Here is a 22,423-nt window from a genome sequence, read left to right as displayed (position 1 = left end):
TTCTTGCCTTGCTGTAGGAAGTTGTAAGTGAGCTTGTGTTATGTCTCTATCCGATTCCTACCTGAAAACTTGTGAACTCAGCAGTCAATTGAAACTCAGTTTGACACAGAGGAAGGGATCCGTATTTTTTACAAGTTTATGGAAATAGACAACTACTTGGAGGTGAGACACCTCCAAGGTGAGGGAGAAGTTTTGGTACGTACTTGGTCTTTGATATGAGAAAACCTATATGGCACCTCTTCCATCAGGCACATGAGCAAGGACAAGGCTGCATTAGTTGCACTGCTTATAAGATGGCTTTTACCTTCCTTTTTGTTCACTGTGCTTTGGTGGTGCTCCACTGAAGTCAGCTTCAGTGCCTCTTTCTCAGGAAGCTGAATTCTCTTTTGGCTCTCTTGCCTAATAGCATTCAAATACATTAAATAGTTAAGGTACATGGAGACCCTCTTAGTGTGGTGTGACGATGAATGTTCACTCTGCATTGTCTGACTTCTGGGTGCCTCAGTATCCTTGTGAGAACTTAAGATCGTTTTGAATTCCAGTAAGTCTGCGTTTGAATTCCAGTAAGTCTGGATTGCATCTGCAAGCTAACACACTTCTGTGAAGTGTGCATCTTCATTTTGCATCTTCATTTTATTAAGATGATAATTTTAAATGAGTCCTTGTAATGTTTGATTTATAAATAGTGTCTTCCAAGGAATTGCCCTTCTGGAAAATTTGTTCTTTGCAAGGACAGACAACTTAATGAATTAAAAACCCTCTACTCTAGCTATTGAATGTATGACTCCAGAAAAGCGAAATAGATTGTATGGTTTTATTCTAACACTCTTGTTATAGCTCTATTATTAAGAAAGTTTTGATGAATGAAGTACATGAACCTTGCTAAAGCTGATTTAGGCATGGAATGTCTACAATGCTACAGCTACAGCTACAACCATTTACTATTTCTCTGAGTTTAAAATTTTGTTGTTTACATTGAATTTCCAAAGTACAAGGAAAAAATGAAATAGGAAGAGCATTTACATCCATTTTAATTGGTGTCAGGCATAAATTCATAAAAACAAAAGGGGAAGAAAGACCATTTAGCAGAAACCTCAAAAAGTGCAGATACAGATTAGTTGAATGACAATCATTCGAGATTCTCCTGCAAGGTTGGCCTTTCTTTTAGACATTACGGTCATTAAACACTGTCACACAAAAGTTCTCAAGATAAATGATGATGAAAGCATACTGCAGAAACAAACTAGTTGTTTGATACATTTCAATCCATTTATGATGAAGGGAGATCTCGGGTAATTTACCTTCTCTTTACTGCTTTGCTTCGAGGTAGTCGGTCTCCACCTGTTACAGATTTGTTTGAATTATTACCATAAATCTTTACATGGTGACCTATGCCACAAATTACATAATATATTAACTTTCGTGCACAAAAATAAAATTGGGAAATAATTAAACTTAAAGAACATAGAAAAATCACAATACTATTAAAGGGGAACATCTGATTCTGATGTAAATTTGTACTGCAAGAATCCCATGATGTGAAACTTCATATTTAAAAAAAAAAAGTACATCAAAATGAATAATGCTAATAGTAATATAAAGCCAAATCACACAAGATCATTTCAAGATCAATGTAATAAATGCTTATTATTCAGCAGAAAAAAAAAAGAAGAACAATGTACAAAATAATAGTGCAAGAACAGCTGCAATCTATTTGTTCTCATCAGTTTTGAGATTTTGGTTAAAAACTTTACAGCTGGCGAGAGATGCTGCTGAAAAACTCAGATTCCACTCAGTGGGCTGATTAAGGCACATCTTTATGGACTTCAAATGTTCATTTTCTGTGTTCGCATCTATTGAATTCTGCGGCTCAGAGACTTTCACTTGTAGCGTGCTGTCAGAAAAGAAGTGGGGGTGGGAGAGGGGAAAAAATGAGAAAAAGTTTAGTACACTTTCCTCTCTATGCAAACAAGCAAACTGATAAGAGACAAGGTGAGGTGGTGGCAGGTTGTGTATACTGGTTTTTGGTTTTGTTTTATTGCAGTGTGTTCCAGAAACACCAACTGAACCTGACCTGTGCTCGGCTCTCCATGTGGCAAAGGCTGAAGGGATGTTTGCATAGAAGCAGCTGGCCTTGCTGGTGTGCACAGACTGTATTGGGTCAGTCTCCTGCTACCGCCATTCCTCTGCACAGGAAGAGTGGTCTGCAGTCTGACCTTACTTAATTCAGGTTCCACAAAGTAAAACCACAAAATAGGAACCATCCAAGAAGTAATTTTTTTTTTCTTTATGGCATAGAGTTAGTACAGCCATAAGAAGACTAATATAGAGGTAACTTTTCTTCAATTCTAGGAGAGTAAGTAATAGAAGGTAGGAAAAGGTTAGGAGGTGGTGATCATGCTATCTGCACCCAGTTTCTCCTATTACAGTGGTCTTAGCAGCAAGAATCTCCCCTAACTTCTTGTATTTCAGGAAGCCAGGTCTCCCACAGGACTTAAGTGCAGATTATCAAGGACCGAATCTGCTGAAGTCTAGTGTTCACTGTGGTTACACCGACTGATTATATAAATATACAATTAGTTTTGTTGTACATTTGAAGACATGCAAAATTGCTTATAACATGGGTGAATGAATACAGTATACAAGAGTATAACCTAAAATGTATTGGTTTGTGTTACACTACCGACTGATTTAAACTTTTTCTTACTTCAGGGCGAGAGGGAACAACAGTGAGTGTAACCGCTGAAGTGACAATTCATTACTTTTCACAGATCACTGAAACACAACTTTCATGCTTCTAAGTTCTTATGCAAGCTCTCTGGAATGTTATGTGCCTCTGTGACATGGCGTGGAACAGGCATGGCACCACTGATTTACCAACCCCTGTTTCTAGTCCTCCGTAACAGGGGGTACTGCTTCTCCAACAAGTATTTCATTGTGTCCTTATTCTTCTGTGATATCTTTAGTCGTGTTTTTGCCTTTGCACTCTATTTATTCAATTTTTCTGGTTTGTACATGCTTTTGTTGCTCTGATCTTTTCTTTCCAATAGGAAACGGCATGCAGGTGAGGGTGACAGATGACTAGTCTGTAAGGTTAACTTCTTGAATTTACAGCTTCTAAAAGTTTGAACCATTGTCCTTGCTTACTTTCAGGAAAGCTCAAGCCTCTTCCCAGGACCATGGGATGAAGCATATACGAGATGGTGCTAGGGCTGACTTCTGACTTGCTGCTTTTGTCCCCCCTGCTCCTTGTGTGCTTTTCACTTGCTCTTAGCAGTGAACAGAAATAGTCAACTGCTCGATGAAGTCATAGTGCTGGAGCTATTATTTTTTGTTGTTGTTTTGGTTAGCTGGAAGGAACACAAATGCCTTGGGAGTCTAGAAATTGCAAGCTAGAGTGTTGGGCAATCACCAGTTGAATGAAGTTCTACAGGAGCAAGTGCTGGATTCTGCACCTGGGACGGGGCAATCCTGGCTGTGCATACAGACTGGGGGATGAGAGGCTGGAGAGCAGCCCCACAGAAAGGGATCTGGGGGTTCTGATTGATGGCAAGTTGAACATGAGCCAGCAGCGTGCCCTGGCAGCCAGAAGGGCCAACACTACCCTGAGGTACCTCAGGCATGGCACTGCCAGCCAGTTGAGGGAAGGGGTTGTCCTGCTCTCCTCTGCGCTGGTGCGGCCTCATCTGAAGTACTGTGTGTGTGGTTTTGGGCAACACAGCATAAGAAGGACATGAAGCTATTAGAGAGTGTCCAAAGAGGGGTACAATGATGGGGAAGGGTCTGGTGGGGAAGACATATGAAGGTCCCTTAGTTTGTTCAGCCCAGAGCAGAGCAGGCTGAGGGGAGGCCTCATGGCGGCCTGCAGCTCCCTCACAAGGGGAGCGGAGGGGCAGGCGCTGAGCTCTGCTCTCTGGGGACAGTGACAGGACCCGAGGGAATGGCATGGAGCTGGGACAGGGGAGGGTCAGGCTGGGTGTTAGGAGAAGGTTCTGCACCCAGAGGGTGGTTGGGCACTGGGACAGGCTTCCCAGGGCTGTGGTCGTGGCACTGAGCCTGCTGCAGTTCAAGAAGCATTTGGACAACGCTCTCAGACACATGGTCTGTTTTTTGGGTGGCCCTGTGTGGAGCCAGAAGCCGGACTTGATTATCCTTGTGGGTCCCTTCCAACTTGGGATGATCTATGATTCTGTGAAGTAGGATATAAATGCAAAATGCTTTAAAGAGCAAAGTTTGCACTGTCTTTAAAGCAGTAGATATGTAAACCTTGTTTAATGCTGGGCAAATGCCAGATAGAAAATGACAAAGGTTTGGGCTTTTTCTGTGATTTAGCATGTTACTTTCCTCCAGAAGGTAGGAATTGTACTGAGTAAGGATGCTCTGTTTTCCAACCAGACAATACAACTACACTAGGATTTGGTGTAATTATGAACATAATTCTTTGCCATTAGATTGAACCACAAATCACAATGTGAAGAGCTAGAGGGGCATTCTTAGAGGGGCTGTCCTGCTGTTTACCAAGTAATGTTCACAACGCCTACAGCTATGATCAATGTCCTGCCCTGCCTACATTACATAAGCACAAAAGATCCTGGTCTTAAATCTCTAGTCCATTTAATGGAGTTTCCATTCCCTTCCTCAAAGAAAACCTATGCGTTTCATTCTGAACACGTATGTTGCCTGTTTAAATCTTAACATACATTCATTTTAAATCTTAACAAACATTCATTTAAGCTCCTACTTCAAGTATTAGGGAAAGTATTTTGATACTCCATTGACTGAAAGATAACAAAATTAACTCTATTGCTAGGAGCTAATTGTTTTTATTTCTCTAGAGGATAGGAATTGTTTATGACTGTGGATTCATGGCTGACTGAAAAAAAAATATCAAACCCTGGAAGAAAGCTATTGTGGCAGACTATCTGCTCTTGAGGAACAACTGAAAGAAATGATTTGAAAACTGATCAGACTGACATGTTCCAATATGTATTTTTAATCTAGTTTTTCACAGGTTTCTGTACATGAGGCACAAATACATGTAACTTTGCAAAACTAGACCTGAAGGACATGCTGGTAATTTGCTTTTTATGGAATAACAGGAAACTCAAGTGTTGGGAATTTCAGGGGAATGCTTAAAAACAGGAGTAGAAAGATGTTAAATGAACATCTTTTTCATTTCCCCACTATAGGTAACATCAACATAAAAAGCTTCAGTATTTTAGGAAATTTTAACATTAATAAAGGCAAAGTGGAAAAAAGCAAGGTTAGAGATCTGCATTAATATATTTTTTAACCACCATGAGCCTAGTCTTTCATTGTGCTTTTGGTTCTCTTTTATCTGTTGTGATTTATTTTCTAGTTGTTGATGTAATAAAAACTATGCCAATAGTGTATTTCAATTGTACTTTTAAAATAAAAGAATGTAATTATGGACTAAAATTAAATATAAGCAGCTGAATTTCCCCAGCCAGATTGATCAGTATGTTCTACTCTAGATTTTTATCCCATTCTACTTGTGAAAGGTGTGGTGTGCATTAAGCGTTCCTAGTGCAAACAGGTGCTTTGTACAGCCACCCTTCCGCTAGGAGGAACTGCAGATTACAGCCTGGTGCTACCAGAAGCCATGAGGCCTATTTTGGTAGAGCTTGGAGGCTGGCTCCTCTACAGCCTTCTAGTGCTCTCCACTCCCAAGGCTTGCCCTGGGAAGAGGATGGAGCTCTCTTTAACTTCTTGAAATTAAATGCCTTGACAAAAACAGGCATTTTACTGATCTTAAATGGCAGTCTCTAAAAAGGTTAAAATTCTGAAGACATCTGTTTTCTATTATAGCAATTATCTGTTTTTGATTTGTTCATTTGTCACTGGCTCAGTCAAGCAGATACCATGCACGCAATTTTTGGAAGTCGGATACAGGTGCTTCTGTAGTATGGAAAACAAATCCCAGTGATGGCACATTTGATAGTTCTGCTTTCCCTAGTGGATTTGTCATAGTCCACAGTGCTAAAAACCCAATGAAAAAGAAGAAAACACTCTTTGGTATCTCACATAAAGAGTATTTAAAGAATAGCGACAGTTCTTGAAAATTCAGCCTCTTTTTTTTCACTTTTATTACACTACTCTGTATCTGCCCTTGCACTCTAACTGCTCAGGGAGTGCTGTACCATTGCTCAGTTCAGAATGTTCATTTGTATGACTTTTTTTTGACTCTGCACAGCTGGATGCTGCTGACAGCGCTGAGGATGAGGGATCACTAAGGCTGTGTTTCCAAGTCACCACCACTAATCACCTCTGAATTTGCTGTCTCTCAACAGTGTTGGAGAAGAGCAATTGGCGATGTTATTCTAACAACTCATAGCAACCAAATGAGATTAATGCTGATAGACTCCAAAGTCCTATCTTGTCTGCCGTAGCTAAGCAGGCAAGCCTGTATGTGGTCAAGTGTCCAGGCCTGCTGGGACCTAAAAAGGATTCTTTTTCCCCACTAAATTTCCTTCCTATCATTAAAGTAAAATAAATTAAATAGGAAAGTCCTTGAATTCAATCTTCTACTAAAGGAAACAAGGGGCCTTCCTATGCTTGAAGATCTAAAGATCTTTTTGATTCTTCTCCACGCTTCCATTTAAAACTACTTGAATACAAATATTTCTTTCTGAAGTTTTGCTTTTGTTACTTTAGCTTTACCCAAATCATCCAGTTACAATAATAGAAAAACTGACTTTTAATAGTAGGTTTAGAGAGCAATTCTGTATAAGTTGATAGGCTGCCAAGCATGAAAAGAAAATAATATTCTTTGAGCTTTTTATTTTTATGCAGTTTGTAACTGCGTTCCTCAAGAAAAACAGGACTGTCACACCTTTGTATGAAAATGACAAAGTTGAGAAAATCCGTTTAGCTGAAGCGCATACTTTTGTTGCGTTACCCTGTTTTCTAGGTACCAAGGCCACACAGAAAAAGCAGGCATGGGGATAACTGTTAGGTGCCTCCTCAGCCTTTACAGCTGACGAAATTACCATCAGATGTTGTGCATTTGTATTCTGTAAAATGACTACGAAAGTGTCATCGCAGGGTTATGTTTCTCTAAATCTTTTGCAACATTCATTTCACTGCTAAAAAATGTCTCCTTCCCAACTAGCTGAGCTACCTCAAACTGTTTGTTTTTTTCCCTCCTGTCTGACACAAATTCTGCAAACTGAACTTGTTAATCAAAACATCATTAATGATGTGAAAATTTGTAACTTGGAAAGCAAATGTGCATTCTTGACACACAGCACTGATTTGAGGCTTTTACAGAGAGGTTTCAAAAAGACTGAGTGGAAGTAGTAAAACTTGAGCAGCATAAATGATTTTCTACGTATAAACCACTTGAAGATCTCCCAGAAAAGGAAAATATTAGAACTCATACAGGTTAAATGCTACACTGATGACAGTAGCCTTGGCATGCTTGAAAGCAGGGATTGGTTTGCTAATGCAACATACATTGAAATAAAGGCAAATCAAGCATGCACAGTCAGATTTATTGTCTATGAAACTTATACTCATCTTTACACAATGCCAAAATGCAGTAGCAAAGAAAGCTACAAAGTAAGCTTTTTATGCCTCATTTCTATTTATCAAACGGGTTCTTGTTGGAATAAGAAATAATATTTTTGAGGTGAATGGATGGAATCATACTTGCTAGTATGTGAGAAAGAAGTGCCCTGGAAAGAGATGGCATACCCAACTAGATCAAAGGTATTCGGGAGGGGATAACCAATATTCAGGGACTCTTTCAAAAATTAGATATGAGATATTAGATATTGTATTGAACACAGCTGGGGTACTATGAAAAATAGAACAGTAAACAAGACCATAAGGAACACGGGGGGTGAATAGAGTCAAAAAAAATAGGGCGAGAAGTCAGAATCAGTCATAGTAACAAACTGAAATTATGGTGGAAAAGTTTCTTCTGCTTTTCACACTAACTCAGAAAATGTTTTCTTGGTCTGAGAGAAAAAAATGTGTCCAGAAGAAAGGAAGGTTACATAAAAAGGAAGGAAATGGGAATGAAATACATAGGAAATATACAAGAAATATAACTAAAAGTTTGATAAATTGTCAACAATATTTTATTAGTGATAGTATTAAAACTTTTTTAAAAAAAGAGTTCTGTGATCTTTAATCTTTCAAGCATACTGCTTTCAAAAATCTTGGAAACAAAAAAACAGCTAACAGTTCAGTAATCTAACAGTTGAAAAGAAGCATCATTAATTTCATGAGGAACATAATTCATTCTTAATATGGAGGCACTGCTGTGAAACAAGTCTGTCTCTTGCATGAAAGAAAACTAAATTTCTATGCATTACTAAAAGCTAGCAGCATACAAATCAATTAAATAAGCAACAAAAAAATGTGCAATGAATAGTGCTGAGTTCTCCTTAGAAACATGCTATAACAGAAAAAAAAAATGGCTTTGCTATTTTTATTCCACTTATTCTTAATTACAAAATGCATTTGAACAAGTTTAAGAAAAGGTTAATGTTGGAGGTACACAACTAAAGATGCTGATTCAGGCTCTTCTCAGAAAACAGAGCGCACCACAACCTCAGTATCACGATGAATGCAATGAATGCAGCTATGTAAATCTTGTCATATGAGCTGGATAAATCTCAATTTCTTTTTTTTTTTTTTTTTTTTTTTTCTTTACAAATGCAGATATGGAGGAAGAGCATCTCAGAAATATGATGAGACAGTCCCCATGTGTCTTATAGCCACCAGATTTCTGAATTCAGGAAGGTCAAACAATAATTTGCAAATAAGAAGTAATTTCCTTTCCTGAGATTGCTACTACATAAATTTTAAAACAGATGTGAATAGTGAACTGATATATGTATTCAGGAGCAAAATATACAAAAGAAGAGTATTTTTGAAACACACCTCTCAATTTTAAACTAGAAATACAAGTAATCAACATGACCAAAATTTTAAGAATTGATACCTTAAGCATAGCTCTTAAATCTTTACTTGCATTGTAAATAAATTTCTTAAATTTAAGAAACAAACAATTGTTACTGAGTGCTTTGAAATTTATGCTGAATTCCCCAATAAGAACACGGAAATCTATCTTTAAGTACTGACTTTTTCCCCAAATTTAGCCTCCATTTCAAATGTCACAAACATGTCACCAAGATAAAAAAGCACCATCTAAGTGAGCAAGAGACTATTTTTTTGGATTAAAAAAATGTCATATGGTATTCTTACAGCTTCAGGATTTTTTTTTTCTGTTAGGCTTCCATTTCATATACAGGAAAATAATCCTTTATTTGAAGCAACTAATCAAGATTTTAATGGTTTGAAATACACAACATGGATGGCAAGCCGTTATCAGTAAAATGCCAAATATACTCTCTTGTTTATAAGAGGATAAGAGGAACTTGTGACAACATCCTTCTGAAGAGACTGACTTCCCTAAGCATCTTATCCTCTCCATGTGCATTTATTTTAATATGAAATGTGGAAGTCTCATTTGCTTATGAGGGCCACTATTTAGAAATATTCTACCCTGAGCTGCAAAGTGAGAACAAAAAATAAGAGCACTTACTTATGTAAGAGCTGTTTGGGAAAGGAAAAAAAAAAAAAAGAAGAATGTTGCCCTATTACTCACTCATGGCTTGACAATGTGCAACTGATATAAAACATTCAAAACCAAGTAGAAATGCATAGGCTTATGCTCTTGAAGGGATTCTAAACCCTAAGCTAGTGTTAGAGCAATTTCTACTGGTAGGTAAATCTAACGATGGTCATCACTAAAGAAAGATCTAGAGCAAAGTTAAGGTGCTTGCCCTGCTTACAGACATACACCGTGTCGTAGGACAGAAGCACAGATCCCTTACACATCTGCTGGAAAGGGGAGACCAAAAGGAGCACGTAGCATTACGTAAGAGGATGGAGAGTGGGTGAGCTGAATAAATGTTAAATAACTGTCTAGATTTCATTTGTGGTGAGGGATGAAGCTGAATGCAGACAGAAGTCAGGTGAGTTTTGACTGCTGAAAGAGCAAGACAATGAAACCTGTCAGACTGACCAAAAGAACTATCAAAAGAATACAGAAAACAAGTCTAGATCCCATAAAGCATGAAGTTTCTCTCTAGATAGATTTACATCTTCTTAATAAAGTGATAGATACCATTATTTGTACTGCAAAGAATACTGAGGAACAACCTCATGACAGATGTCCAGAACACGTGAGAAATCATCAGAAAAGGGTCCCCTTCCTTCCTTCAGTTAATTAAAAATGGAAAGAGGAACATAAATTGTTTCTAGACCTGTTCCACAAGAGCAGAAACAGTAACTTTTCTAGAACTCTGAAGTGTCCAAAGCTGCTGGCCGAAAAGCATGGAGCTAGGAAGATAACTCTACCGATACACCTGCTTTGGAAAAGACATACAGCTCGGAAATAAGAAGCCGATGCCTTATGATATGAAAAATGCTGTTCTTAAAATATGGCCAAAATCTTATTTCTTTTTCACAGAGGGGCAGGACAGGCTATGTCATTGCATGTGACAGGTGCAATCCCACCGTGTGAAGCCCACCAGAGCATCGGGTGGTGGTAGGAGACCTGCTGGTGCTGGACCAGGGGAATGAGGCAGAGACCATGAGGTTCATTAAACGAGTCAGGATTTATTATACACGTGTAGTCAGCTATATATCAAGTCTACATTTCTGCTTTTATACTTCTGCATTAAAAATAGTCCACTTACTGAGAACAGTTGTTCTTTTCACTATTTTATTCTGTTTTCAATCAATTTGCTTACTTTGTTTTATGGCTGTGTGAAAAAGTAACTTCCTGTCCGGCAGTTACAGTTAGGAAAATGTCCATCTGCATCACAGGTGAAACATCCTGAAGCCAAGTACTTCTGATGAAAAGCCTTCAAGGAAGAGCTAAGATATGGCTGTTAAGAGGATTGCTTGAGATCAGCAGACTTAATGACCTTTTCAATGTGTCTCTTTTGCATTTTACCTCATCTAATATTTAAAATTGGTTCCATGTTAGGAGTGTAGAATGTGCTCCTTCATGAAAGGGAAAGCTGGGAAGACTTGCTAAAAAATGTGAAGAAACTGAAAAATAAATGAAGACAATATCCTAGCTCCAGCTGATCAGAAGTCATTTTAAAAGCTTTTCTATGTGAGTTCCAACTTTACACAAAAGGTATGCAGACATGGATATTGTGTCATCCAAACGCAGTACTGCCTGCTCCTGTGGCAGGTCCACAGTCTTCTTTATGTCTCCGATACTCTGATAAATCCACACCCTCTGAAGTAATTTTAAAAATATTTTCACTACATGGTAAGTCTTTTATTGTGTTCCATTTTATTGTTGGATAATAGTTTTTCTTATTTTAGCTTGACTGTCTCCAGGGTATGTGAGTGTGGTCTGAACCACCCTCATGGGAAGAAACAAATGCTTTCCTAAAAGTTTTTTTTATATAATTTTCTTTGCCACCATGGACAGTAATAATGTTTCAACGTTCTTAAAGAAAGTAATTTAAATAATCATAACCCATATCTACGGTAAAAGGGAACTTCCCTCAACACATCAAATGCACTGTTGAAGCAACAGTTCAGAAGTTGAGTAGTAACATACAACATACAGACCAATGTGTCTACCCATCCACCTTACCTTGAATAAAACAGATAATGTGAAAAAGGGATTATTTGTTTTCTGTTGCTGTATTGACTGTGTGACTAGTCCTAGTTGCTTGGTACCACCTTGAGCTGTAAGAACTTGACTGACTTTATTCCACTTGCATATTCTAACAAATATCAGGTATACACAAAAATTTGACAACATTCTGCCTACTTGCCACAATGCTTCATAATAAAACAGCATCACAATACCTCCCTCTTTCAGGAATATTTCATAAGACACCAAGATCAGTAAAATGTGAAGAAAAACTTTAAATATTGACTGTGTCACCATAAGAACATTTCAAGCATGGCAACAGAACAACGATATAAATTATGGTACCACATCAACAAAAATACAATCCAGAGAACATATGAATGAATAATGATGTTTTCATGTGCATTAAACTTCTAGATGCAAGAACGATGTTTGAAAACACATGCATGCACAGCTGTTCTTTCTTTTTTAGCCAGTAACTTACATGGTAGACTAAAAATATTTATATGATTTCCTTGGCTAGTGCAGACAGTACACAATGTTGAATCAACATGCTTAAACAAGACATCCTTTTCTATGCTGCAAGAGTACGTTGAAAAAAGATTTGGGGTTACAAGCATGGAGAAAGCTCCAGAATCATCATTTATCTTTTAACATTTCCTTAATCAATGACCTTTCTGTTATATCCTTTCTAAAGACAACAATTATTATGAGAAACTATGAGTAAGAAGGAAAATAATAAAAAAAAAAATTGTAAATGAAATAATGTAAAATAGTTATCAGATTTCCTAATGATCCAAAACTAAGGGAGGAAAGTTATCAGGTAAATAAAATTGAGTCCCAATTAAAACTAATATGAGACCATATCACAGTAATAGGTCTTACATTGCTATAGCAAGAAACAGTATAAAGATAAATATAAATTGAATGCAAAATTTTCTTGGCTACAGTCAAAATTATGAAAGAAAAAGAAGTATGAGAGAGCTCTTTCTTCATTTGCAAAAACAAACAAACAAACATAGATGTTACCCTTCCTTCTCTAGTTCTGGCTTTTTTATAGCAATCTTGTGTCAAGGTTTGAACTTCTTAAAAACATTTTTTTTTTTAATGTTGAGTTTGACCCCAAGTCAGTGAATTAAAATACAAAACAATAGCTTAAATGTAAAAAAATCTCTGTACCTTGGAAAAGCGCTGAATGGTTACACTGAATGAGCTTAATATGAAGAATTGTATATATTACATAAAGCACAAAAGAAATGAAGTATACAAGAGCCATAATATTGTTTATATTACAACTTAAATTAATACTTCAGTTTATTATCAGGGATAGTTTTCTACAATATAAAATACAAAGGGGTACATAAGATTTTGCTCTGTTTTGAATAGTTTTTTTATCCTTTGGGCAATATAATCTGAGTAGCTAATACAGTTTTGTTTCTAAAAATGAGTATTCCTGCAGTAATTTAATTCCTTATGCAGAACTCCTCTACTTTGGTGAGTACTTAACACCTTACTTATTTTATTGAAATGAGTTGAGACTTCTGTTTAAGGAGATCTCTTCACCCAAGAGAAGAAATAATTTCACAAGTGTACCCTCTTTGTAAGTAAAATTATGGCCTTTCTGAGATCACAGTTGCATAACAATGTATTATAAATATCTAGCTTTAAAAATGGATTTAATTTCACACTAGCCTAAAACCATGTCAAACAAATGCATTTAGCATGGTAACTGTATATTGAGATTGACTAGAGTAATTTTGTATTTGAAATTGTTCTGTAAGGATTCAATGCACAAACCCTTTAGAGTCAGCAGATTTCATTTGGCATCGAATGGATACTAAAACGGATCTCTGAATGAATACTTCTCAGAAGTACATAGTACTATTTTCTACTATTTCATTACAAAACCATTACAGATTTACATTAGAAATCATGACATGACAAAAATGTTCTGCTTTGTTTTTAAACAACTCTGTTGGTTAATAAACTAAATTTCTACTTAATTTTATAGTTTACCCTTCCTCACAGTATGAGTAACTACACCATGGAATGAAATTCTGTTCATTTTGAAATTCTGCTCATTTTAAAATCAATAACCAGCTGCCACTGACTTCAGAAATGTCAGAACTTGATCTGTTGCCTCTCTGGACCGTCTCAGTTAGCATTTTTCTTTCATCTTGGCATGCTATAGCCATAACACAATGTAACTCACCTATTGTAGCTGAAAAATTAGTGTAAAATATTCTGTATGTGTTAAATTTGCACTTTCTGCGTTATTCTGATGCTATGTTTAATTACTTCTCTGAAATTAAAATGATTATCATGCAATAAAAAATAAAAAATAAATCCAAAGTGCTTAGTTGCTTGACCTCTCTAATTCTTTAAGATTGCATTTTAAGGTGAAGGGGGGAACAGGAACTTACCTACTTGGCACTTTGGGTAATAAGTTGCCATTTGTCCACTATTGCATGATTGTCTCTTATGCCTTTTTCTTACATTTGTATCAGTGGTCTCCCATTGTGGACTTTTTCTTTTGTTTATTCTGATAACAACTTCAGAACTACCAGCAGGAATATCATCATGGCTTACACCACTACTTAATTTTCTGCTGTGAAACTGGTCATCCAGCCTTTCAGTCACTTTAGATGAATTAGATCCTTTAGATGTTTCCATTTCATTTTCTTGTTTCTTTAATGCATTTTGCTTAGTAGAATGGGACCTTAAAAGAGGATGTCTTTTTTCTTCCAAATAGGCCGGATGGCTTTTACTTTCAACAGCTTCAGGAGAATAAATGACATTATTTAACTTAAATGAATTGTGCTGCTCAATATGGTTGATTTTTCTCAGAAATATTCTACAATCTTTAAAGGTTTTGGCTTTCCATGTATTCTGAAACAGTTTATCTTGGCTTTGTTCTTTTCTACCATTTTGCTGGCAACAAATTGTTCCATTTGTCTCTGCATGTGACTTATATAGTATATTTGCTAAACCGGGATGTGGGTTAAAGTCAGAAGATCCCATCATCTGTTGAACAAATGCATCTCTGGCTTCATTTTCAGTTGGCAAGAGGCTACTCTGAGATTCTACCAAAGTCTGAGTGGGCTGCATTTCTACCGTGTTTTTTTCCTGGAGCTTGGGCATTCCATCATTGCTTTCCCCACTTGTACTTTTAAACAACTGGCTTTGGCAAAAGAACTGTAAATTTTTCCTTTTTGATTTCCAGCCTCCAGGAGCCTGGTTATACAGCTTTTTTTTTGTTTGTCCCCACCTATCATGCTGTAACTTCTTAAAGTCATTTCTTTTTAATCTGGCTAATGTAAAATTACTTTTCATGCTTAAGACTGGAGACCTCACCATGTTATGTAATATCTGTAGTTTCCCTGCTGGTTTTGAAGGAGAGGATAGTGCAAACTTTTTAAAGTGCTTTCTGAAAGGGCAAGTACTAAGGTCAGATTGCTTAGTTTCCACCTTTATCTCTCTAGTACTAACTACTTCTAAAGGATTGCGAGCATTTGCCTTTCTCACTAGAGAGAGAGACTGCGTTTCTGTAGTTTGCATAAACCAGGTGCAGAGCTCATTCATATTACACTTTTTCTGAAAAAGCATTTTTATAGGTGATGTTTCAAGTTCTACAAGGCAGGAGTCTAAAGGGTTTGACATTTCAGTGTTACAGTCCTGTTCAACGGGATCCCTGTTTTCACACACACATTTATCAAACTCATTTCCCCCCACTCGCAACCAGGTATTAGTTATCTGTTCAAATCTATTATTTAGTTCTTCCATCAACGTGTCACTTGAAGTGGAAGTAGCCCACCACCTGAGAGAAGGCTTCGATGAAAAGATGGGATCCGATGATACTTCATTAATGGGCCCAAATTCGCCATCCTTAAGATCCTTTTTTGCACTTCCTGAATTTCGCATTTCTGAGGTATCTTTGGATGTGGTGCTCTGATTTGATTGCCTACGTCTTTCCTTTTGATCTTTAGCTTTTCTCAAATGGAGCTTATAAGACTTATGTAACAAGGCACTTCTACAAGTAAACGCACTAGAGGATGCTAATGAATGTAAAAAATGCAGTGAAGGTTTTCTGTCTCTAACAGAATGTCTTAATGGAATTTCACGTTTCCTTGACACTGTCGTAATAATGTTGTTTGATCCATCTTCTCTAGAATCTTTCTGCATGCTCTTTACTTGACCCATATTATTGCACAGTTGATTGTTTCTCTCCTGTGGTATGTTTTTTTCTAACACATTCTGCTGTTGTAAAGGAGGCAAACAGTTGCTAATACTCACTTTTCTTTCCTGAGGTGAAAATCTATTAATGGTCACGGATATACCAGAGATTTTTACTTTTGCTGGCCTACCGGGCTTTCGAACGGTGGTTAAGGGTTTCTTAATTGGCCGTATAATATTGCTGCAAGGGTGTGGTGATGCTAGGTTACTCTTGATAGGTCTAACATAGTCATAACCAGAGACCTCATTTTCAGTAGAAGGCTTCTGTAAGGCTTTTACTATTTCACTCAAAGCATTTTCATTTTCTGTGCTATGCCGCACTTTGCTGTGGTCATTGGCAACATTGAAATCAACGTGTTTTGTGGACAGAGTGCTGATGACATTTGGATTACCTTCAGAAACGTATCTTTTAGTTCTTCTCGACCTTCCAAAAACAACCGTCACAGTAATATTTTTGTTGCTGTTAACGTCTTCCGTGACTGCTGCATCTGATTTGGTACTTTTACCATCACTGTTAAGTGCAGGTCTATGTTCTGTATTTTCAGTTACGTCTATTTTTGGTTTTGGAGGCCGCCCAATAGGTCTCTTAACCTGCTTAACAACTTGAGGACCTATTTTCTTTGGTCTACCAGGCTTTCTTTTTAAAACTGATTCACTGCTACTGTTTGATTTCTCCACAATTTCATTTTGCTTTGAGTCATTTAAGTTAGTTTGAACAACTGCACATGAGTTTGTAATTTCTTCTGCATAAGCACAGTTTGATTCCTCCTTGGTATCATTCTCTTTGCAATCAAAATCCTTGTCACAGACTGCATGAGAAATATCCTTTGTGGTCTGTTTGTCTAACACAGTGTTCGCATGCCCCTGAAATAAACAAATATCTGTGTTTCCTTTAGAAGATGCAGTTGCAGATGTCAAAGTGTATTTGACTCCTTCACTACTATTAACCTCTGAGACGAACATAAGCTTAATAGGACTTGAGTAGCTTAAGGGAGATGAGATCTCCCCAGCTTCAGAAATTGTACGTGAGTTCTCATTATTGGAATTAGAACTGGATGAATCAAAGGTCAGAGACTTCAAAAGGCAGTCATTAATTTCTTGATCTATAGCCATCTCTTGTTTGTTTGTCGTCACACACACAGTTTTAGTTTTACTGCTGCTTGGCACATGTGAATGTGGAAGGAAGCTTTGTCCTGTGTATCCAGTTTCACTCAGACTGAAAGGTAAACCTCTTCTAGCAAGTGGGTTGATAATCTGTTCATAGGCATTATCTTTTAATTTTTGGCTTATTTTGTAAGCATCCAACCATGAGCTGTTAGTCTTTTTAGCTAAGTTTATTGTATCTTCTAAACGCTCTACAACAACTTGCAGATTTGTGTCTCTCACAATTTTGCTTATATTTATGTCACTGCACCTGTCAGCATGAACATCTTTATTTATTTCCATATTTTCCAAACCTTCTAAAGACTTTTTTGCATCAGATGATTTCCTAAATACAATATTGTTTGTTACATACACAGAATACCATCCAGGAGGCACAATGTTGCGTTTAGTTCTGCCTGGGATTTCATTGCTTTCCTCCTCCTGAGGAATCTGATCAGACTCTTTTAGGCTTTCACTATCTCCTTGTGTTTTTGCAAATTTAGCCTGGTTGGCGGCAATAGCTCTGTCTTCTGAAAGAAGTAGAAAGTCAGGGCTGGTTTGAAAATTATTAAGAGGTAGTTTGAAAGACTCTGTTTGGTGTATTGGAAAGCACATTGGTTTGGATTGGCAATTCATACGTGGATTACTTTCAAGACATTGTAAAGCTTTATCTTCTATCACTGTAAAACCGTGTCTTTTGTTTGGGTATATCTTATCAAAAGTCTTTGTAGATTTTCTTGCATTTCTATCAGAAATCGACTTTTTTCTTACAAGTGTTTCATCAAGGCTTGCAAGCTGCCTCTTGATTTGCAAAGACTGTCGCCGAATGAATGGTGAATCAGGAGAATTATACATTGCAAATAACGTTTCCTGACGCTTGCGGAATCTTGTTTGGATAATTTTATTTTCCATTTGTTTATCATGTTGGCGAAGTAATTCCATAAAACTATAATCACTTGCCTTAGCGTTATGCAAAAGGGAGGTTATGAAGTCTCCTAATTTTACATCATTTTCTGGTGCCCTGTCACTATTAGAAAACTTTACAAGATTTGTTGCTATGTCTGTAGTGTCTATTGATTTTAACTTTTCATTAATACGGTCCATTAAATCTTGCAAAATGGCATAATGTTCACTGTTCTCAACCTTCTCAGAATTTATATAATTTTTGCCTTCTTGATCTGTTGATTGCAGTGTTCCATCTGAGTATTCAGCCAGTTTTCCTCTGCATGTTTTACCTTCATATTCAAATTCTTCATTGCTACTTTCAGCTGGCAAGAGGGATGGAGGCTGGTTGATGGATATTTCAAGCTTGTTGTTATCTAAACTTGGAAAATCTATGCCTGATCCTTCTGATAGTTCAAATTCTTTACTCTGTACAGGTGACAGGGGAGGTGGTGATGGGCTGCGAGATCTATTTGAATTTTTAATGCTGTTTAACAGGTCACAGTCCTTAGTTGAAGACGTACATGCTGCTGCTTTTGCAGAATGCCTGTTAGAATTTTGCAATTGTTCAGCACAATACTTATGAGAACTACATGCTTTGTTCACCATTGTCTTAATACATCCAATTGCTACAGCTTGGCATGACAAAGAATGGAAATCTTTAACACAAACAGATAGAGGTGGTAAACAAGTGTTTGGTCTTTGATTTCGTAAACAGCACCTTTTTGTCAGCACATGTCCATTGCAATTGCAAAATGAAACGTGAACATCCTCTTCAGTAAGGGAACTGGGAGTTTCAGAGTGGACCAAATGTGTTTGCGTGCAACTGCAAGCTATAGGAACATTTTCATCTTGTATTAGAAATTTTAACATAGCCAAAGTCTGTTGCCAGTGATATGAACAAAAAGTTTCCAAAACTTTGTTTAATGCTGATTTTCCTTTTTCCAAACTAGTTGTTTCCTCTGAATTTGCATCAGCTGTTGAGCTTGAACTGAAAATGAAAACAAATCAAAACAAAACATAAATTACAGTAAAACACCATATCTAATGTTTGTTACAATGGCTAAGCTCAAGACTAAAAACCTGAAGTCTGCCAAACAGTTCTGTTCTATTTGCACAGTTCACTCAAATTTGCAAGTTTTACTAGAAATGATGTGCATTTTGTATATAGCAGTGGTAATCCTACCATAAGAAGAAGAATAATCAGAAAGAAACTAAGGGACAAAAAGAATAGTTCTAAAAACAGCTTCTCATATCTAAATGTAATTACAGTAATGTTAGCTTCCTCATATTTCAAATTGTCTTGGTCATTAATGAAGTAAAACCTCACCATGAACCTGGGGGGCTTATTTTTTACTGCCATTGCACAAACTGAGAGGGAGGGTAAATGACTTGCATAAGGTCACAATTCAAGCTTGTGAAGGCAAGAATGGATCCATCTCTCCTGAGATACCTCCTAAGATGTACACCAAAGTGTATTGACTGCTCTTAGGATACTCATTTAAGATCCTCTCAAAGACACTTTTTTTCCTTCAGGAACACTTAATAGGCTCACAAAGAATTTTTAAAATAGACATTTGCTACTGTTACGGTTCTTTTCAGATACAAGCTTCCCTTCTGTTTTTTAAATAAATTACAGTGGTGCATCACAGGCTCTTCATTGCAATATATTACACAAACATATACACACGCACACACAGTTTCCTTATACAGAAACAGAGATAATCACCACTGGAATATGAAACTGCTGTGTCAAAGATTAATATCCATTAAATCTCAAATATAGGGTAGGTCTATATCTAAGAAAGACTTCCGAGCAGTTTTCTCAAAGATATTAACTCAAAATAAAATCACTGATGAAATACTACCTTAACTATTTAATTCATTTCTCATAAATTATTAAAACTAATGTAACTACTTACCTAATCAATCATTTATATTGAAAAGCTGAAAAATTTCCATGGTAGAAATTAATACAGATAGTTCTTCAATTAAATACAAATTCCTTACACTGGATAGCAACTATCACCAGATAGTTACCATCTAATTCAAATGTTTTACTGAAACCAATTGCATGAGCAGAAAGTATTAGAAGAATTCTGTTTTAGAAAAGTATGTATTGTTTAAACATATCACCAAACTCTGAACATGACACTAACTTTTTGTCCTAATATTATCTTATGTAACTTTTTGCATTTAAGCCTGTACTTCAGAAAACCTTCATTTTGGTTAGTTTACAATTGTGCTGAACAAGGAACATACATATTTAAAATGGAATATATTTATTAAAAAGTTACCTATTTTTTTGTTAGCTCATACCCAATGTAATTAACATCAATAGTAACTTTTAGCTTCAGGTTTCTTTCTGGAAGTTATACACACAAATTCGTATTTTTAATGCCCCATGTGGATTTTAATGTTTAGAGTTTGAAAACAGCCAACTATGCTTAATAATCCCCTGTGTTCTTTCCTTCCTCTGCAATATTTAGTATGAAATGGAATATATTGAAAATCAATCATTAGGTTCTACTGCTAACTCAAAAGCCTAAGATAATTGTGATGCTACCAATTGAAATTGTGATTATATTTAAATTGGAGACATAAAAAGACTAAAACCCTCTTTGCACTTGCAATTCAAAATAAAAACATGATTCAAGGGCATGTTATGTCAGGTTTTAACTATTTTTGAAACACCCCTGCACTGGGAAGAGTCAGAATGTTATTTCTCTGGAGTCACGAGGTGTTGAACTGCATCACTATACTTGGGAAAAAAGAAAGCTTATTCTAGTAATACAATTATGGATAAAAAATAATTGCCCTCCCCACCATGACTTTAATGAAATAATGTATCAAAAGGCTAAAGAGAAAAAAAACAACAAAACAAAACAAACCAAAAAACACCCCAAGCACCAGGTCTTCAGTATTTTGTTTGTAAATCACAGTCCTTTTGCTATGTAACAATTTGCTACCTGATGGCTACTGTACAGATTTTATGGACAAATCTCTAAACAGATGTCTGTGTCTTTCCAGGCTTGCAAGCTCTGTCTAATGATGTTTCACTGGAGATATTTTAATGGAGACTGCTTGTATCCAGAATGTAAGCAATTGCTACTTCATATATGCTCACTGGCAGAAGAACCTTCCCAAGTGCTAAAACCTTCTCAAAGTTAAAACTGCTCTGAATTTGATATGTTGAGATTAATCTATTAAAAAATAATATGCTGGTTACTGCGGACATACTGGACACTCTCGTAACATGATTTATTTCCTAGCTACCTACCCTTCTGTAACACAACTAAAACTTGCTTTCCCTTCGTGTGTGTTAGTTTCTAAAGCTGACAGACAACTTCACCTAGGGCAATGCTACCATACTCCAAAAGGTCTCTGAAGCTTGTGAAAATGCAGCAGCCTTGACATGGTCACCATGTGGGAGTAGAGTTTACTCTGCAAACACACTGAAGCTTTAAAGCAACACTTTTTCTTTCAAGAGAGAGTCTCTCTGTGTAGAGATGTCCATATATTTAGACAAACTCCTTTAATAGCTTTTCAATAAAATTGAAAGGGCTCCCTGTAGCCCTTTAAATTTGTGTTGTCACACAGCAGTTAAGACTCTCTTTGGGACAAAGGACTTTAGCATTAATGGCACAGAAGGATGAGCTATTTCACAGCTGCATCCTTCCTTCACAGAGCTGCCTTACACTTCCTACAACAGACACAAAAATAGGTGGCCAGTGAGAGTGGATAGGAAATGGAGGAGTTGAGAGGGGAAGGGAGCAATACACGCTGCTCCCCCAATACCTTTCGTGTACAAAACCCCTGAAGACAAAGGTCAAGCATGGAATTACATTAGTTGTAATGGAAGGGGCATTTAATACCACAGAGTGATGATTGACTGGAGTCCAGAACTGGCACAAAGGCAGAGATTTGGTAAGGTTAAAAACTAGCCCTTCAGCATATTATTTTAGATATAGGCAAATATTTATTCTCAAATCCGGAAAATTCTCAGGAAAGTGTTCTTATGAGGGGACTCCCAAAAGATCTCCTTCCCTAAAGTTCTGTCCCTGTTGGACCGACCTAGCAGTGTCGCTGAAGACTGAGCAGAGAAGCAGAACTGGGAACAGAACACATCTGCAGGTACTTGTATGGACTGCATAGAACTCTGATGGAACTATCAATTTGTACTCACAGAACTTCCTAAGTAAATAAATCTCTCCCCAAAAGCTGTATTTTATCCACAATAGTATTAGTAAAATGAATATTTGGTTCCATTTAAGCACCCATATAGCTTTTGATAATTTTCATTGCAAACTAATTCTATATCTACATAGTGTTGTATTCCGAATTTCCTCTCATTTATGAGTAATATTTCAGTTCTAAGCAACCACCCTTCCTTAAAGCTATGATCTCTGCTATATAAAATTCTCATAGTAAATTAGTCATTAAATG

The 22,423-nt window shown here is 36.8% G+C and overlaps 1 protein-coding gene across 4 annotated transcripts in view; it reads right to left on the bottom strand.

Moving 5' to 3' along the window:
• Positions 1–1,013: 1,013 nt before the first annotated feature.
• LCORL (ligand dependent nuclear receptor corepressor like) overlaps positions 1,014–22,423 on the bottom strand; it is a 78,835-nt gene continuing 57,425 nt past the window's right edge. Inside the window, exons 7-8 of one of the 4 annotated variants that reach the window (XM_032186109.1) lie at positions 14,083–18,968; positions 1,823–1,894 (exon numbers count right to left, since the gene is read on the bottom strand). In XM_032186109.1, coding sequence (XP_032042000.1) covers positions 1,881–1,894; positions 14,083–18,968 — 4,900 coding nt within the window. In that variant the 3' untranslated portion in view covers positions 1,823–1,880. Of the gene's footprint in view, positions 1,895–12,787; positions 18,969–22,423 lie in introns of those variants that run through there. The other 3 variants (XM_032186113.1, XM_032186108.1, XM_032186112.1) reach the window with 3 other exon arrangements.

Source organism: Aythya fuligula, chromosome 4, assembly GCF_009819795.1.
Source record: "Aythya fuligula isolate bAytFul2 chromosome 4, bAytFul2.pri, whole genome shotgun sequence".
Classification (NCBI taxonomy): Eukaryota; Metazoa; Chordata; class Aves; order Anseriformes; family Anatidae; genus Aythya; species Aythya fuligula.
Note: the sequence above shows the minus strand (reverse complement) of the source record. Positions and strands in the feature narration are given on the sequence as shown.